Source organism: Apodemus sylvaticus, chromosome 10 (assembly GCF_947179515.1).
Source record: "Apodemus sylvaticus chromosome 10, mApoSyl1.1, whole genome shotgun sequence".
In the NCBI taxonomy this organism is placed as follows: Eukaryota; Metazoa; Chordata; class Mammalia; order Rodentia; family Muridae; genus Apodemus; species Apodemus sylvaticus.
Window position 1 is genome coordinate 6,297,871 of NC_067481.1, and position 19,601 is coordinate 6,317,471.

The 19,601-nt window shown below is 46.9% G+C and overlaps 1 protein-coding gene across 3 annotated transcripts in view; it reads left to right on the forward strand.

Annotated features, from left to right (window-relative positions):
- Positions 1 to 19,601, forward strand: part of Acox1 (acyl-CoA oxidase 1) — a 30,559-nt gene that overhangs the window by 4,367 nt on the left and 6,591 nt on the right. The window contains exons 1-8 of one of the 3 annotated variants that reach the window (XM_052193927.1): positions 6,916 to 7,070; positions 12,704 to 12,864; positions 14,300 to 14,407; positions 14,894 to 15,013; positions 15,373 to 15,488; positions 15,992 to 16,161; positions 17,267 to 17,429; positions 17,812 to 18,002. In XM_052193927.1, the coding sequence (XP_052049887.1) occupies positions 7,006 to 7,070; positions 12,704 to 12,864; positions 14,300 to 14,407; positions 14,894 to 15,013; positions 15,373 to 15,488; positions 15,992 to 16,161; positions 17,267 to 17,429; positions 17,812 to 18,002 (1,094 nt within the window). In that variant the 5' untranslated portion in view covers positions 6,916 to 7,005. Of the gene's footprint in view, positions 1 to 6,909; positions 7,071 to 12,703; positions 12,865 to 14,299; positions 14,408 to 14,893; positions 15,014 to 15,372; positions 15,489 to 15,991; positions 16,162 to 17,266; positions 17,430 to 17,811; positions 18,003 to 19,601 lie in introns of those variants that run through there. The other 2 variants (XM_052193926.1, XM_052193925.1) reach the window with 2 other exon arrangements.

The following is a 19,601-nucleotide window of genomic DNA, read 5'->3' on the forward strand; positions in this document are numbered from 1 at the left end:
TTTCTTCATCTTCTTCCTCCTCCTCCTCCTCCTTTTCTCTTCCTCTTCCTCCTCCAAATAAGGCTTCTTTTTTTTTTTTTTAAACCTATTGATCTATATTTTGTGTACATTGGTATTTTGCTTGCACATATGTCTGTGTGAGGATGTCAGATCCCATGCAACTGGAGTTACATACGGTTGTGAGCTGCTATTTGGGTGCTGGGAATTGAACCCAGGTCCTCTGCAAAACCATCAAGTGCTCTTTTGTTTTGTTTTGTTTTCAAAATTTGTAAAAAGATTTACTCATTATATGTAAATACAGTATAGCTGCCTTCAGACACCCCAGAAGAGTGGGTCAGATCTCATTATGGATGGTTGTGAGCCACCATGGGGTTGCTGGGATTTGAACTCAGGACCTTCGGAAGAGCAGTCAGTGCTCTTAACCACTGAGCCATCTCTCCAGGATCTCTTTCTTTCTTTCTTTCTTTTTTTTGGGGGGGGGGGCGGCGGTTGGATTTATTTTTTTCAAGACAGGGTTTCTCTATGTAGCTCTGGCTGTCCTCACTCTGTAGACCAGTCTGGCCTCGAACTCAGAAATCTGCCTGCCTCTGCCTCCCAGAGTGCTGGGATTATAGGCATGCGCCACCACCACCACCTGGCAATCTATTTCTTTTTAAGACTGGGTCTCTTATATCTTATTTGGGGTTTGTCATCTTTTTTCTTTTCTTTCCGTTTCTTTTTAATGTGTTGTTTTTACAAAATTGATTTTTAAAAAATATTTGACGAAAGTGGATGTTTGTATGCACATTTCTTTATATACCACTTTCTTGCCTGGTGCCAGAGGGGGTCAAAAGCAGTGTGGGATCCCCTGGAAGTGGAGTTACAAATGGTTGTGAACTACCCTGTAAGTACTAGGAACGGAAGCTAGGTCTTCTGGAAGAGCAGCCAGTGCTTTTCCCCACTGAGAGTCCTCCTCCGCCTGGCTCACAGATGGGTCTTGACTGTGGCTCCCAGTACCCCTGGACTCTTGGACTCCCTCCTGCCTTGGTTTGCTGACTGCTTTTGACTGTGTTGTTTGCTCTCAAGGTCCAACAAGGGTTGTGTTGGGTGTTTGTAGGCTCCTTGGGCTTTTACAACTGATTCACTGAGGCTGGTAAAGGTACACAGTGTCTGCTAGAGCACTCAGCATTTCTGAGGTTCTAGAGCCTATCCAGTCCTTATGTTGATTAATTAAATCCGATTTCTTGACAAGCATCTGCAGGAGGGATTAAATATTATTAAACGCTGGGCAGAGGTGGTGCATGCCTTTAATCCCAGCATTTGGGAGGCAGAGGCAGGCGGATTTCTGAGTTTCAGGCCAGCCTGGTCTACAGAGTGAGTTCTAGGACAGCCAGGGCTATACAGAGAAACCCTGTTTCAAAAAACAAAAACAAAACTATATATATACACATATCATTAAACTATAAGATCTATCAGATTTTATTCTTTGTTTTCTTTTCTTTTGATGAGGACAGGGTCTCCTTATAGCAGGCCTTTCTTGGATCTACCAGAGGTATAAATAAGATATGGAGACTTTTAATATAGGTTAAAGCTTGGACCTTTAGCTAGGGCAGTCTTCCAGCTACTGTAACTTACCCGACTATCTTGGCCATGAGCTGTCAGTCATGAGGCTAGTTGTGTTGAGGTCTGTCCTGTTCCCTCTGTGCATGCTGTGTCTCTTCTCCCAACACCCCTCCCCTCCCCCTACCTATTACTGCCCCCCCAGTTCCGCCCTGCAGTTCTTGCCCAGCCATTGACTGTCAGCTCTTTATTATAGCCAACCAGATACACTTCTATATTGCCTCAGACTAGTGAGGAAGAATTAATATTTATAAAATATGAGGCCATTGGGGCTGGAGAGATGGCTCAGCGGTTAAGAACACTGACTTTTCTTCCTAAGGTCCTGAGTTCAAATCCCAGCAACCACATGGTGGCTCACAACTATCCATAAATGAGATCTGACGCCCTCGTCTGGTGTGTCTGAAGACAGCTACAGTGTACTTACATATAATGAATAAATAAATAAATAAGGCCATTGAGAGGCCATAGAAATAACAATGCCAGCACTTAGCTCTTTGCTGGTCCAGGGGCGCACTTGGCCCAGCGTACCCCAGCATCTCCCTGCATAGCTGAATCGTTCACTTCCTCCATCCCAGCTCTACATGTTTGGAGTCTCAGGTGTACACCACCACTTCCAGCTCAGTGTGTTCTTCAGCTAAAATTCATGTGGTTTGTTTAATTAAAACAAAAATTTTAGTAAAGAAGAAAATCAATAGCATATGTGTCCTCTCTGTCTCCTCCTCCTTCCAGTCAGGAAGAGGAGGAGCCTAGCCTGGAGCTCACCATGTAGAGTTTGCCGCCTTTGAACTCTTCAGATGTCTGCCTGCCTCCGCGTTCCGAGTACTAGGCTCCTAGAATATGCCGCCATGCCCAGCTCCTCTCATTTTGCACAGGAACTGTACTGGCTGGTTTTGTGTGTGAACTTGACACAGGCTGGAGTTATCACAGAGAAAGGAGCTTCAGTTGGGGAAATGCCTCCATGAGATCCAACTGTGGGGCATTTTCTCAATTAGTGATCAAGGGGGGAGGGCCCATTGTGGGTGGGGCCATCTCTGGACTGGTAGTCTTGGGTTCTATAAGAAAGCAGGCTGAGCAAGCCAGGGGAAGCAAGCCAGTAAGAAACATCCCTCCATGGCCTCTGCATCAGCTCCTGCTTCCTGCCCTGCTTGAGTTCCAGTCCTGACTTCCTTTGGTGATGAACAGCAGTGTGGAAGTGTAAGCTGAATAAACCCTTTCCTTCCCAACTTGCCTTTTAGTCATGATGTTTGTGCAGGAATAGAAACCCTGACTAAGACAAATTGGTACCAGCATAGTGGGGTATTCCTGTGACAACCTGACCATGTTATGGGGAGGACTGTGGAAGGACTTTGGAACTTTTTGCTAGAAGAGCCATTTGGTGTTAAGAGCTGTGTGGAATGTTGGGTAGGAGCTTGGAAGATAATGTTGAACAGTGCAGAAGATGGAGGCATGACTTGTGAAATTTCAGAGGGAAGATGAAAGACTGTTATCTGGGACATGTTTTGATTGTGAAAATTCTGTGGTTTTGGTTGGCTGGGGCTGAAGAATCAGCTGAGATTAACAAGATACCAGAACCACTAAAGTGAACCTTTGTGTTACTGGAACTATTGATGCTGGTTAGCTGGAGCTAAGAAATTAGTGGTGATTAAGAAGAGACCAGCATCACTGAGGTGAAATCTTCTGGGAAGTGTTTTCTGAGAGCACAGAGGCTGTGTTCCAGAGATAGCCAAGGTTGTGCCTTGTGCTGCAGCAGGACTTGGTACTGTGTAACAGACACCTAGGTTGTACTGGTTTGAAGGCATGAAGGGGTCATGAAGAACAGCTGGGGCTCAGCACTCTGAGAGGCTGCGGAGGGCCATTGGTGAAGATGCAGCCTCAGTTGCAGTTGACAGCCCAGGACTGAAGGAGTGATGCAAAGGACTTGGCCCCGTGAAGGGAACCTATGAGAGGCTATTGGTGAAACCTAGTTACAGTGGAAGACAGCAGTGTTTTGGAGATGCCAGTATCATGAGATGACCACCAAGAACAGCAGCAGCGGTGGAGTACAGGCAACTGGAGCCTAGAAGACAAGGTGTGTGCTACAGAGAGCAGAGCTGGAGAAGGGACCTGGAAGATCGTGAGTGGATTCCAGACATTGGACAGTTAAGAGTTTAATTTTGCCTTTGATTGTGACTGTGCCCTGATATTCTTCTCTCTTGAAGAAAGAAGGTATTTTAGTGGAGCCCACAGTTAAGAGACTGAATTTTTAAAAGACCTTGAATTTTAAATGGTATTGGATATTTTAAAGAGATTGAACTTTTAATATGCAAGACCGTGGGATTTTTATTTAGATCTTGGGGATGAATAGGAAAGTAAGGTGATAGGAAAGTAATAGTGATGTGTTTGTGTGTCAAGTTGACAAGGGGTCAGTTGTACTGGCTGGTTTTGTGTGTGAACTTGACACAAGCTGGAGTTATCACGGAGAAAGGAGCTTCAGTTGGGGAAGTTCCTCCATGAGATCCAGCTGTAAGGCATTTTCTCAATTAGTGATCAAGGAGGGAGGGCCCCTTGTGGGTGGTGCCATCTCTGGACTGGTATTCTTGGGTTCTATAAGAAAGCAAGCTGAGCAAGCCAGGGGAAGCAAGCCAGTAAGTAACATCCCTCCATGGCCTCTGCATCAGCTCCTGCTTCCTGACCTGCTTGAGTTTCAGTCCTGACTTCCTTTGGTGATGAATAGCTCTGTGGAAGTATAAGCTGAATAAACCCTTTCCTCCCCAACTTGCTTTTTGGTCATGATGTTTGTGCAAGAATAGAAACCCTGACTAAGGCAGGAGCTTTTGGGTTAGTATCCTTATAATTACATTTTCCAGTTTTCAGAGTATTTTACTGAATTGCTCAGTCTTTTCAGTTCCTTCATGGAATGTGGGTGCATTATATAGTCACCATTTTTGGCTCTCTAATTATACCTTATTTCTCAGAACTTCCCATGTTTTCTCTTTCTGTCCCATCCATCCATCCATCTACCCATCCACCTATGAGGGAAAGGGGAGGGAGCGTGTGAATAGGTGGTGGTTTTAGTGAGATTCAGACACCTCAGGACGCTTTGCTGATCTTACCTTGGAGGTGATGTACGCCTCTGTCCCTCTCATCCAGCTATTAGTGCTTAGCTTCCTCTCTCCCTTTATTTTCCTCTCTCCTCCAGTTTCCCATCTTGCTTTTGCTTTGTAGCCCAGGCTGTCTTCAGACTCCAACCCTCTTGCCTCAGCCCCTGATATTTTCCTGAGGTTACAGGCATGTTCCATTCCAGCTTCCACACAGTTTACAATAACAGTTGATGAATGTGATGTTATAGAAATCAGACAAAGGGCACTTCATTTTTTGGGGCTTTTTATTATCATCTCTGTACTGTTTTGTTTTATTTTATTTTCAAGACAGGGTTTCTCTATGTAGCTCTGGCTGACTTAGAACTCACTCCGTAGACCGGCTTAGCCTCAAACTCACAGAGATCTACCGGCCTCTGCCTCCCAAGTGCTGGGATGAAAGCCAGTCACCATTGCCCGTACTTATGTTGACTAGTCAGTCAGTCAGTTATCTCATGGGCTTTCAGGCATTTCTTTCCAGCATCCCCCAAAACGTGATTTATTTGTTTTGCTGGGCAGTGAACAGAGTGTCTTCTGCTAGGCAGCTGAAAAGTGACCTTTCTGCCCTAACCACCAACTGAGACCACAATGGTGATGGAGCAGTCAGTCACTGAGCAGTACCTGGCACCGTAGTCCCCCAGGACGGAGGATGCCACCCCCTCTGGTCATCGCTGTAGGTGATTGGCAGCCTCAGTCTCAGCGGCTCAGTCTTGGAGTGACTGTCGGTGGAAGCAGAGTACAGGGCTGCTTTGTGTGGTGGTTATTTCTGAAACGGAATAGTAGGCAGTCGCTGTGTTTGCTGTTGCTACTGCTTTAAAGTGATGGGCTCCGCGGAGAGATGTCTTCCCTTCCCACTGTAGTCTGTGCTCTGCTCCTTGTGAAGCCCAGGGCGTCCTGGGTGAGAGGTCTTCAAAGTCACATAGCGGACATACCATTTGTACTTCAAGTTCTTTTGGTGCACAATGGGCCAAAATGTAAGATGGGCCCTTAGGGACCCCGTAGGGAAGCACGTGACTGGTGAGCTTCGTTTGTGTCTTCGTCTTTCATGGGTTCTGTTTTCTGGCAAGGCATGCAAGGGCCAGATTTCAGCATCATGTATACTTTCCTTAATCTGAAGCAGTGTTTGCTGGCTACTGGGGGTGACTTTTAAGACTCACATTTGATAATCTGGAAACTTTTACAGATGAGTGATCCTGCCCTGAAATATGGACTTACTCCTTAGGGCACTTGCTTGGGTCACCTGGCCAGAGACTGTTCTCCTCATGTCAGGCCCAATGATGAGTGTGTGTGTGTAATCCCAGCACTTGGACCTAGTGGATGAGGATTCCCAGGAGACTACACTGAATAAGGAGAATACATTCTGTCAGCCAGAGCTATGGAGTGAGACTGTGTCTCACATACACAAAAAAAAATTAAATAGATTATTCTCTGTTATTTTTTAACAGCTCTATAAAGAGTGTTTTGTGGAGTTCCTTAACTTCAAAGCAAGTTAAACCCGAAAGTAACACAGAAAGTTACTCACCCTGACTCAGACCAGCCAGCCAGTCAGACCAGAGTAACAACAAAGTCCATTGTTTTAGAGAAGTGTAGAATTTATACAAGACTTCTTTTTTTAAAAACAAAACAAGAAGCTTTTGGTTGTGTCAGGAATGGAACTAGACTGAGCCTTTCTGAGGTGCTTGGTCTGTTGTTCATCCATCCCCAGCACCAGGGAAGAAACAAAAGGAATCTGGCCCTGAGGTGAGGAGAGACACTACAGGAGGTCAGGAGAGACACTACAGGAGGTGAGAAGGGAGAGACACAACAGGAGATCTGGCTATGGGCTTGCAAAGTGGAAAATTTTACATTTCGTTTAATAGAAGAGATCTTTAGTTTTCCATCCTTCATCCAGAGGGTCAAGATTTTTTTTGTGAGGTTAGGGGCTAGCAGAGTAACTCACGGCACAGAGTGGTTCACGGCTCATACCACAAAGCTTGACAGATGGAGTTTGATTTCTGGAAAGTAAAGGTGGGAAGAGAACTATTGTACAGTTGTCCTCTGCCCGCCCTCCACGTCTACTGTGGCATACATCACACACACACACACACACACACACACACACACACACACACACACAAACAAAGTGATAATAAGAGAATGTGTGGTGGACAGTCTGTAGCGTGAGGCTGAGATGCTTTTCTTTTCTCTCCTGTAGACTACTTTTGGCTAATTTTGTGGAACCTGTTGGCCTCAATTACTCCATGTTTATCCCTACCTTGCTGAATCAGGGCACCACTGCTCAGCAGGAGAAATGGATGGACCCGTCCAAAGAACTCCAGATAATTGGCACCTACGCCCAGACGGAGATGGGCCACGGTTAGTCCACATCGGAGGGTCCCGGGGTGACCACTAAATGAGTTTGAGAAAAGTGACTCTTGCCATTTGGTTGTTTTTTTCTTCCTCCTGCTGCTATGTTTGGGATTTTATTTTTTAAATTGTTGCATCAAAACCCAAATTTTCTCTTTCTGCATTTATTTCTTCATAAAATAGGTCCAGGGCTCTGACGAGCATCTTCCAGTGTCACTCCTTAAAGCTTGTCATTGTCACCGACCCCTACTGCTAACAGTGCTGTGCAGCTTGGAGAGATGGCATTTAAGGGTGTGAGAGCACACAGCTGTGCTGGCTGTGTAACTGAAGGACTCTGTTGGCAGTTCCCCTGAGTACTGACGCCTCAGCAGTGTCTAGAGGTGACTTCCGAAGTGCACCTGTAATGACACGATGGAAGCAGGGAGCTGTTCTGCTCTTACGTTGCTGTTGCCGCTAGCTGCTCCAAAGTTTGTAAAACGAATCCTGCGGTTTTCTCTAGCTGTTTGTTGTAGTTCCTCTGTGAATGTCTGTGTAGTCTTTACTGCCGGGAGCTTTGGGTTAAGTCCTTCCTAAATGCTTGGGTATATTCAGCAAGTTGTAGTCTCGGTGTGGAATAGGATTGTTTTCAGACACAAAACTCATGGTAAGTGTCCATGTTTTAGCTTCGGGTTTTTTGTTTGGTTGGTTGGTTGGTTTTTCGAGACAGGGTTTCTCTGTGTAGCCCTGGCTGTCCTGGAACTCACTCTGTAGACCAGGCTGGCCTTGAACTCAGAAATCCGCCTGCCTCTGCCTCCCAAGTGCTGAGATTAGAGGCGTGTGCCACCACTGCCTGGCTTTGCTTTGGCTTTCTTAGGAGAAGGCTGGCCTTGCTGGCCTGGGCTGGCTGACCATGCAGTCTTCCTCCCTTGGCCTCCCATGTGCCCAGCAGATGTGAGTGTTTTAGATTTGAGGCGGCCTGCCTCTTACTTACCTCACTGCTGTGACAGAGGGACCATGTAGAGAAGCGGGTAGGGCATGATAGAGCAGTCTCACAGCCCAGCCCTCAGGAGGCCGAAGATTGCAAGTTTGAAGTGAACCTGGACTTGGAAGTTGAACCCTATCAGAGAACCATACAGGGTATGGGTGAGGATGCTGAACAAATCTGCATTGTTCTCTCCAGGGGATTATGACTGTGTTTAGGGATTAGATGGTGTGTGTGACCTGTGTCACAGACACCCAAGGCTTTGTTCAGGATGCCAAAACTGGAAAAACAGGCCTGGAACATCTCCCGGGGGGAGAATGCTTTAACATTGTGTCTTCCTCTCTGGACGTACTGACCTGCATCCTTCATAGGAAGCCCTAGGCATGAACTGTAAGCAAGTGTATATGTCTTTTTGGTCTTTGCTTGTTGGCCTAATATGACTGCTTTACGTTTACAGAGGGAACAGGTTTAAGACTTGAACTCTTAGCCAGGCATAGTGGCACACACCTTTGATCCCAGCACTTGGGAGGCAAAGACAGGTGGATTTCTGAGTTTGAAGCCAGCCTGGTCTACGGAGTGAGTTCCAGGGCAGCCAGGGATACATGGAGAAACCCTGTATCGAAAAACCAAAGAAAGTGAACTCATAGGTCTTTCTCTGGAGGAGTTTGCATGCTTCTAATTTGGGATATTTTCTTGTGTCTGAGTGACTTCAGTTGTGTCAGCTGCCAGGGTGCAGTGGTAGAGGATTGTTTTGCTTCTTGGTGTTTTGTTCGTTTTCGGTCTTCTTTCCCACCCTCATTCTGTCCTTCAGGTAAAGAGGTCAAATCTGTTGGTTAATTTGCATATGACAGTATTTCCTAATGAAGAACAGCTTAAAACACAGTCCTTTCCCATAAAGGAAAAGGCAGATCAGTGTCAATTTTGCCTTTTCCCTTTATGTCTTCCTGTTCCATCACACATGAAATCTTGACAGACCTGTTCCTGGGTCTCAGGCAAGGAGCGGGCTGGGCTGAGGAAGATGCTCTGCAGGCCTAGTGTTGGAGGAGCACATTTCCCTGGACAGCCCTGGCCGGCTCCTCTCACTGAAGAAGGGGCCTGTCTTCTATCAAACTTGAGAGATACCGAAATTGAGCTCATGAGCCTTTAATCCTCCTGCACTGCAGCTCCCCTGCCGTCCCCCTGTCCTAGTCTTGAGTTCTTCCAAGATGACTGGACCCTGTGGGTTCCCGTGAGACTTGTGTCTGGGTTTGGGATATTGCAATTTTCTCAGCTTTATTCTGTCAGTCTGTCTGTCTTTTTCTTTGATGCTGGGATGGAACCCAGTCTTTATGCTTGTTAGCCAAGCTCTCTAGCACTGATTGGAATCCATAGTCCCTTCTTGCTGCTATAATCTAACTTCTCTGTAACAGCAATGGTTGCCTAGCACACAGAAGGCCCTCAGTTCAACTCCCAGCACTGCTGTGGAGAAAGAAAAGAAAACTATATATACACAGGCATGTGTTCATAAACATATATACTATTTGGGTTTATGACTTTTGTCTGTTATCAGAAATGAATCACTTCATTGAAGGAAAGACTGCTTTTTCTCTTTTCTTTTTCTTTTTCTTTCTTTTTCTTTTCTTTTCTTTCTTTCTTTCTTTCTTTCTTTCTTTCTTTTTTTTTTTTTTTTTTTTTTTTGAGGCAAGACAGATCTCTGTGAGGCCAGCCTGGTCTACATAGTAAGTTCCAGACTGATCAGGGCTACACAGTGAGACCCTGTCTCAAAAATAAAACAAAAACACCTAGATTTATTTTTATTCTTGTGTGTGTGTGTGTGTGTGTGTGTGTGTGTGTGTGTGTTTGTTGGTGCCCTCAGAGGTCTGAAAAGCATAGCAGATCCCCTGGAGCCGGAGTTACAGAAGTCCTGGGTGAGTTCTACACGGGCACTGAGACTCAAGCTCAGGTCTTGGCAAAGTACCAAGTGCTCTCTCCATCTCTCCAGCCCCTCCTTTGCTTTTTGTCTTGTTTTGAGACAGGGTTCTAGGTAGCTCAGAACTCATTATGTGGAGCAGGCTGGCATGGAATTTCTGTCAGTCCTCACCTCTGCCCCCGTAGTGTGGGGATTGCAGGAGATCCCTGCAGTACCTCACAGAGGTATAGCCCAGGCTACCTTCTACCTTTCGGTCCTCCTTCCTCACCTACAGCTTTTGCCCGTCGGGTGCCAGCACCAGCTACTGACTTTGAATGCTGATCTCAGTTTGTCAAGTCGAAAAGAAAATATTGCAGAAATTTGAGTTAGGGTTCTAGCAAAGCTTTTTATTTTCTTGGGAAGTAATTCTTTCATGCTCCTCTCAGGCAGAAGAAGCTAGCTAACTTTTTCCTGTTAGTCAGACCCGGGAGGAGGGTATTGTGGGAGACAGGGCTTGTGAAAGTCCCTTTATAGACCAGCCTAGTCTCAAACTTGTGGGGATCCTCCTGCCTGATGGGATTGTAGGTGTGGGTCACCAGGCCTGGTTTGTCTTTGGATGGAGCTTGGCTTGGTGCAGTCTAGGCAACCACTGTGCTAAAGGCTCAGCTATGTCCCAGCCAGAGCGTATTCCCCGGCTGTTGGCTGCCAGCCTGCCCGGCTTTTGTAGCCTCTGGAAGGAGAGTCTGAAGAGACCTTTCCACAGAACAGCTGTAAAAAACTGACTTTAACACTTTGCCAAATGTAGTGCTAGTGCATTATAACATATGACAAATTATTTCCCAGTAGTATGCTTCACTGTGTAATCAGTAATCACGTCAGTAGAGAAGCTGTCACACACTTTATACCTTCTTCCGAGGCTGAAGGGGGCTGCTTCCAGGTTCTGCCTTCACCATCAGCAACACTGAGCAGCTCTGCTGAAAGCAGAAAGTGGGGTGCTCCCAGCCCCCGGCTCCCCGCCCAGGTCAAGGTTACTGCTCTGGGGACCTGGCATGTGTTTGTGTTGCTTACCAGGTACTATCCTTCTGGGAAGGGAAGCGTGAATTCCACCCTGAGTTCCCCAGCCTGGTACTCTCCCCATCCCTACTTAAATCCAGGGCCTCCTGACAAGTTCTAGGTTTGGGTGTAGAGGATTAACAGTGGTTTGGTTTTTGTCTGTGCTAGAACAAACCCAAGGCTGATTGTTTTACCACTGTGATATACTACCATTCCCAGCACTGGCATTTTAAAAGTTCATGAATGAGAAAGGCATCTTGGGATGGTAGACATGGCTCAGCAGTGGCTGCTCTTACAAAGGACCTGGGTTGGATTTCCAGGCCCCACTGGCAGCCCACATCCCTGACAGTTCCAGGGCCTCTGACACCTTCACACAGACACAGACAGACAAAGCTCCAAAGAACATAAAATAAAAATAAATTATGTATTAAAAAAAAGAAAAGAAAAGAAAAGGGCATTTAAAGAATACAGTTTGGTTGGCTTTGTTTGGCTTTTAAGGTAGGATTCCTCTGTGGCCCAGGCTGGCCTTGAACTTGAGTCCCCCTGCCTCTGCCTCCTGTATGCTGGGATTACAGATGTGCACCATCACAACCAGTCCCACTGATTAGTTTCAATGTTTTTCTGTAATTTTAAAATGACTGCAAATTCATAGGGAGTTGCAAAAGCATCACAAGAGCCCCCACAAACCTTTCACCCGCTCTGCCTATGGCCGACATTTTGAGATTTTGAGTTGCAATGTTTCTAAGCACCATGTGGATTTTGGATGTTCTCCCATGTTGGACTTGGAGATTAAGCTCGCCAACTAGAGGCCAGAGACAGGACTAAGGACTAGGTTGCACACCCTTGTCCTGGTCTGCCACCATTGTTCTGATGCACGTGTGGCATGTGACCATCCATTTTCCTTTAGGAGTAGGAGAGAGTCACTGCATCTCTTGTGAACGGTTAGCTGAAGTGCAGCCCCTGGCCCTGGACAGGGCCGGGTAAGCGCTGCTTGTCTCCTCTCCAGCTTAGATGGAGGACTCTGAGAGGATGAAAGGTCTGTGGTCCAGGTTCATCTCTAAGAAAATGCAAAATGCAATAGCATCATAATGTAACACAGCCTGTCATGCACAGGTCTGCAGTTAGCAGCTATAATGGTGTCACTAGAAGTTGCATGTCTTTAATTGCTGCCATTATTGGGATGAGGAGCACTGTCAGTTTCTGTGTTAATTTGCACCTGTAGATCCTGGCTGAATATTTGATATGGTGAAGTTGAATGAATTTGTTATATGAAGACTGTGGGTCTGTCCTAGATATTTTCTGAACAAACAGTATCCCAGTCTAGACACTTCACTGAAATTGCATCCAAGAAAACTTTAGCCAGGGGTGTTACCACCGAGAGAACTGCCATGTTCTCCTATTGCTGCCCCGCCCAAGGGCACCTTTGTTCCCATTCAGATCTCCTTTGCAAATTTTTATTTCCTTTCATTTAATCACCAGGCCAGAGTCTTGCCTTGAACATATTGCTCTGTGCTGTATGGGTCTGGGTCTCCACAGCCCATCCCTGCTGCTTAAGAATGACATTGTTGAGAATGATAGCTAACACAGGAAAGGCAGTGCTCCCGTCCCAGGGAGGTGCACCCGGATGATTCGTACTCACAGTTTGTTTTTTCTCCTTCCCTGCTCTATCTGTTCACTTTTCTGATTCTTACACACCTGATGATACTTCCTCAAATGCCCATCCTTGGTATTTCTTCGAAGCTCTGTGCACCGAGGGCATCCTGAGCCTTTGGACCTTCACTTGGGCATGTTCCTGCCCACCTTGCTTCACCAGGCCACCGAAGAGCAGCAGGAGCGCTTCTTCATGCCGGCCTGGAATTTGGAGATCACGGGCACTTATGCACAGACAGAGATGGGTCATGGTACAGTGGATTTAGTCTACCTTCTGCAGGCTGCCTAGGAGGGGCTGGAGGTGGTGATTTTCTCATGCTTTCTGAATTGGTGTCTACCTTTCATGTGCATCTGTCAGCTTATCCCCATGCTCTGAGGAGTCGAAGTGTGTGTGCCACACAGCCTCCTTAGTGCTGGATAGTATTTTATAGTTTCCCTCACAGGATGCAGCGCAGCTTCCAGTTGAGTTGGCTGTGCCTGCGAGGACACTTCATCTTTCCTGTGCTGTCTAGTGTGGCCCCAAGGGCTTCTCTGGCCGCAGAGTTTACTGACTGCCTGGTTTCTTGACTTCTCCCTCGAAGGCTGTGGCTCACAAACTGTCCATTTCTGTGGCTCAGTTTGGAAACTTCTAGCTGTTTCAGAGTGTTCAGTGAGGCCTCAGAGGCTCTCAAAGTAGCTTGTTAAAAAGGCCCTCAGCATTTATTTCAATGTAAAATGCCAGCCACATTTTTTTTAATAGTTCTTTTTAAAGAATTACAATGTATAACGTCCATCTCCAGCCACACAGGAGACTAAACATGAACCTCCTCACTTATGAGCAGCAAGCCTCGGGTGGAGCCTGGCCCAGAGTGAGCAGGCCTTGTCGGACCTAGAATTAGTAAATGTTTTCAAGTTGTTAGTTTCCATCTTAGTGATCATTCTCACATAAGCTGCTGGGACTGAACAGAAGGTCTAACTGGAGTCTGCCTCTGTCACACACTGCTTAATGTCCTCACAAGTACAGAGGTAAACAGTTCACTAGAGTCTAAGTTATCATGTTGAAACTTAGGAATAGGACCCAGGCTGGCAAGGTGGCTCTGTGCTAAAGAAAGGCACTTGCTGCCAGGCCTGATGTTCACCCCCAGAACCCACTATCAGGTGACAACTGACTGCCACCACTTGCTGTGGCTCATGTGTACACAGAGTAAATATAATGTTTGTTTTTGTGTTTTGAGATAGGGTTTCTCCATGTAACCTTGGCTGTCCTGGAACTTTCTCTGTAGACCAGGCTGGCCTCGAACTCACAGAGATCCTCTTGCCTCTGCCTCCCATGCACTGCAATTAAAGGAGTGTGCCACCACTGCCCAGTGGAAATGTAATTAAAAAAAATGTAAAATGTAAAAGAACTGGGTTTAAAGGAAAGTGGCCATCTCTGTTATATAGAGGAACACAGGTTGCCTCTAAATTTCTTTTATTAGTCTCAATAAATATGGCACATTCACTGAGCCACACTTTACAAGTGCAATGCTCAGAACACTGCTGCTAGTGGCCTGACATAGCGGGATTGTCTACTGGGACAGTGACTGCGCTGTGCCCGTCTCGTCTACAGACTCACTGCTGGTATTTAGCTTCCTCTGAAGCCCAGCTGGTCTGTTTTCTTGGCCTTTTCCCTCTCTGCTGTACTGATCATGTGATCTGTGCCTCCAGGAACTCATCTTCGAGGCCTGGAAACCACTGCCACATATGACCCCAAGACCCAAGAGTTCATTCTCAACAGCCCCACTGTGACTTCCATCAAGTGGTGGCCTGGGGGACGTAAGTTGGATTTTTTTTCTTTAAACATGTTTTGGATGTTTGTTGTTGTTGTTGTTTACCATTTTGAGGCCTTATTATGAGATTGTGACAGAGATAGAGGCAGTTTATTAAAGAGAAGAAAGGCATTCCCAGGAAAGGAATCGAGGTAAAGTGCAAAGACAGGTCCAGAACCAAAGCCTGCATTGCACCAGAGAGCAATAAACATAAAAAATCAACATACAAGAACATAACCAAGTGTGGTACATGCTTGTGATCCTAGTACGCGGGACTTTCAGGTTCACACTTAATCCCAGCACTCGGGACTCAGATGTGGGAAGATCAGGAGTTCACACTCACAGTCCCAGGGCTCGGCACTCAGATGTGGGAAGATCAGAAGTTCACACTCACGGTCCCAGGGCTCGGCACTCAGATGTGGGAAGATCAGGAGGTGAGACCGTCCCTTGAGCAGGCACACACACTCCCTGTCCCCCCTTCTTGCTGTTGCAGTTGGGAAGACGTCCAATCATGCGATAGTTCTGGCTCAGCTCATCACGCAAGGGGAATGCTACGGGTTACATGCCTTCGTTGTCCCTATCCGTGAACTCGGGACCCACAAACCCTTGCCAGGTAAGGATTGTTCATCTGATCTCAAGGTAAAAATTAAAACTGCAAGGGGCTGGGGAGATGGCTCAGCAGTTAGGAACACTGATCTCTCAGAGGACCAGGGTTCGGTTCCACATTTACAAGGTGGCTCACAACCAGCTCTAACTCTAGTTCAGGAGATCCAACACCCTCTTCTGGCCTCCTGGGGCATCAGGCATGCATGTGGTACATGGGCATACATGCATGGAAAATACCCACACACATAAAACAAAATCATGAAAATAAGTAATTGTAAGAAGTGTACGGCGCCAGTCAGCGCCTCGGAGGGAGGCAAGGGCTTTGCAAGCGTGGGTATCACACGTACTTCCTGCTGTCTGTGGTAGGCATCACTGTTGGGGATATCGGCCCCAAGTTTGGTTATGAAGAGATGGATAACGGCTACCTGAAGATGGACAATTACCGTATACCCAGAGAGAACATGTTGATGAAATACGCCCAGGTATATTTATTTATTTTTCATTTTATTTGGTAGTAGATTGTTATTGTTGAACCAGACTAGCTAAGCTGAGGATCAGAACAGGCCTTCTGGCCCAGTTGCAGAAGGTGGTGGGCATTTTCTTCTGACAGTGACTTAGAAGCAGTTGGATGTGCATGTGTGAAAACATCACCTACTTGGTGAACCTGCGCTTCTCAAGTCTTTGAGTCACTTAGAATCACCTGGAAGGCCAGTCAGACATCAGATCGTTAGCCCAGTATAGCACTGGAGAGGCAGGCGGAAGTGCGTTTGAGGTCAGCCTCGGTTACACAGCAAGTCCATGTCTTCAAAGTGAGCCCTTGCTCCAAAATCTCTGGTTCAGAAGATCAGAGTAGGGATGGAAATTTAGTATATCAGGTGGCCTGCCTGGTCCTAATGAAGCCAGGTTTCCTGCTGTTCCAGGAAACACACTTGGAGAATTAGCACACAGCCTCACAGGAAGACACTTCAGCCTGTTTGTTTTCCAGGTGAAGCCTGACGGCACATACGTCAAGCCTTTGAGTAACAAGCTGACGTACGGGACCATGGTTTTCGTAAGGTCCTTCCTCGTGGGAAATGCAGCTCAGAGTCTGTCCAAGGCCTGCACCATTGCCATACGATACAGTGCTGTGAGACGCCAGTCTGAAATCAAGCCAAGGTGAGGGTGGGTCTGAGGCAGCCCAGTGCTGAGGGCTTGCTCTGACCCTGTCCTGAAGAGGGAAGATTACAATAACCACTTTATTCACTCCTCTCCCCTGGTGCCAGCGCCATGGTGGGCGGAAGTGAGGGCAAGCAGGCTGCTCTATATCTCCAATTGTGGTTACACTGCAGTGTGTTGTGACTTGTGGGAGGCTGGGCCTTTTCTTTTTTTTTTTTTTTTGTTTTTTTGTTTTTGTTTTTGTTTTTGTTTTTGTTTTTGTTTTTGTTTTTGCTTTTGCTTTTGGAAACAGAGTTTCTCTGTGTAGCCCTGTCTGGCTGTCCTGGAACTCACTCTGTAGACCAGGCTGGCCTCGAACTCAGAGATCTGCCTGCCTCTGCCTCCCAAGTGCTGGGATTAAAGGCGTGCGCCACCACTGCCTGGCAAAGGTTTATTAATTTATTATATGTAAGTAGCTGTCGTCAGACACCAGAAGAGGGCGTCATATCTCTTTTACAGATAGCTGTGAGCCACCATGTGGGTGCCGGGATTTGAACTCATGACCTTTGGAAGAGCAGTCAGTGCTCTTACCTACTGAGCCATCTCTTTAGCGGCTGGGCCTTTTTTATCATCCTCTTTACTTGTGAATGGACCATTGGGTTTCTGGGTAGTTTGAAAATGTAGTTGTCTCAGTCACACTGGAGCACTAGGGCACTGTCCTGATGTCAAGGGCAGTAGAGTGAGTCAGAGCATCACCAAGGGTGTGGTGCATACCCTTAATCTCAGCATTTGGGAGGCAGAGGCAGAGGCAGATTCCCTGTGAGTTTGAGCCAGCCTGGTCTACAGAGTGAGTTCCCCCGGAAAGCTGGACTATGTAGGGAGACCGACTCTGTTCCAAAAAAACAGGAAAAAGAAAAAAGATTTTGATCTTATGGAGATAGGGAGACTGCCATTTTGAACTGTGTGACCTCAGGCAGATTCCCTAACATCTCATTTCCCCGTTTGTAAGATGTCAGCAGCAGCCTCATGGGGAGGGTCTCCGAGGAGGAGCTCACTTGCTGTGTAGAATATTTGGACTGAAACCTGGAATGGCGCAAGTAAACACTGACTGCTTTTTCTCTGTTAGTGAACCAGAACCACAGATTTTGGACTTTCAGACCCAACAGTATAAACTCTTCCCACTCCTGGCTACTGCCTACGCCTTCCACTTTATAGGAAGACACATAAAGGAGACCTACCTTCGAATTAACGAGAGCATTGGCCAAGGGGACCTGAGTGAGCTGCCTGAGGTACGTCAGACGCACTTCCCTCGATTTTCTTATTCCTCCAGGGATACCCTTAAGCTTCATGTTTGCCTGATGGTAAACTTCCAAAAGCTACACATCGAAGTTTCCTGAAAGGAATTACAAAATCCTGGAACTTTTTTCATTAAAAGCTGACCAGATATCAAGATGGAATTTTTATTAATAGAATTTAAAAGGAAAGAGATTATTGTTTGACCATGTATAGAAGTTGAGAAAAAGGTGTGAGACTGTTACTAGTTCCAATGGGTCAGGTGACTGCCTCCTGGGTTGTGCACACAGCTTGTTCTGACACTTAGGAGAGAATGTGTTTTCTCGTTAGAAGGTGGGTTTGAAGCCAGGGTTTTCATGGCCTGTGCTTGTCCCGTAGCTTCATGCCCTCACTGCCGGGCTGAAGGCCTTTACTACCTGGGCAGCCAATGCTGGTATTGAAGAATGTCGAATGGCTTGCGGTGGGCATGGCTATTCTCACAGCAGTGGGATTCCGAATATTTACGTCACGTTTACCCCAGCCTGCACCTTTGAAGGAGAGAACACTGTTATGATGCTACAGACAGCCAGGTGAGAATGATGTCACTGCTATGATGCTACCGACAGCCAGGTGAGAATGACGTCACGTCACTGTCTTCTCCTCCCTGGGCTCCTCTTCAAGGCTCTGGGGCTTCACTCTCTCCACCGTGAAAGACAGGCCAGACTCACTTACCTTGTGGTGTGTCTTAGTCAGGGTCACTGTTGCTGTGATGAAACACTATGCCCAAAGCACCCTGGGGGAGGAAAGGGTTTTTAAGACATAACCTGTCCTCTTTCTTATTCATTCCCAAGATCTCATATTAATAAATATCACAAATGCCTGGCGGTGGTGGCACACGCCTGTAATCCCAGCACTTGGCAGGCAGAGGCAGGTGGATTTCTGAGTTCGAGGCCAGCCTGGTCTACAGAGTGAGTTCCAGGACAGCCAGGGCTATACAGAGAAACCCTGTCTCGAAAAAAACCAAATCCAAAATAAATAAATAAATATCACAAATGTTATTACAATTTGCAAATTCCACAGTCTTTACCAGTTCAAACACTTCAAAAGTTTAGCCTGTAAGATGGCTTAGCAGTTAAGAGCACTGACTGCTCTTCCAGAGAACCCAGATTCAATTTCCAGCACCCATGTGGCAGATTACAATTTCTGATACCCTCACACAGATATGCAGGCAAAACAGCAATACACAAAATAAAAATAAAAGTTTTAAAAAGTTTGGTCTCTGTAAAAATCCAAAATCTCTTAGAAATTCAAAGTCTCTCAATGGGGAGCTCCTATAAAAGCAAAAGTAAGCTAAATCCTTTCTTACTGAAGCAGGAAAAACCAGCGCACAGTCACAGTCTGACACAGCAAACCCAAACTCCAGCAGATAAACAATTTAATGTCCCATGTCTGGGATTCCCTCAGGATCTTCTGGGCTCCTCCGGTGGCTTGGGTCACTGCAGCTCCTCCCCTGCAGCACACACAGCTGCTCCTCTGGACCGCAGCTGGCTCCATGCCACTGCTGCTGCTGCTCATGGTGATCATCCTGTGGCACTGGCATCTCCACGGTGCTGGGGTCTCTGCTGCAACTGGGCTGCCCCTCACCTTAGCCCCTCCTGGGCTCTCTTCAGGGGCCCCGACCCTGTCACACAGTGCCAAGCCTCAGCTGCTCTCCACGACCCCTTCCTGCCTTCAAAACCAGCACCACCTGGGTGGCTCTCACACCACCCAGTTCAGCTGCCAGCACAAATACAGACAGCCTTGGCTGCCTCAGGACCACAGCTTCTGTGTGCCGACCCTGAGGAAGCACCTCCCAGAAGGCTTCACCTCGGTGATGCTGGTCTCTTCTTAATCACAGCTGATTCTTCAGCCCCAGCTGACCAGCATCGGTTGTCTTATTGAAGCCAAGGTTTAACTTTAGTGGTTCTGGTTTTTAGTCAGCCAAGCTCCAGCTGACCAGACTCCACACATACACTGCGTGTGGAGTCTTGTATCCCTCTGAACCGTCACGAGCCAGGCCTCCGCCGTCTCCACTGCTCGCCAAGTACTCACCGTCCCGGCTCCTACAGGACAGCTCACTGAGCTCTCAACTCCCAATGGCTTCTCTAGCCCAGAGTTCCACAGTCGTCCTATAAAACACGTGGTCAGGT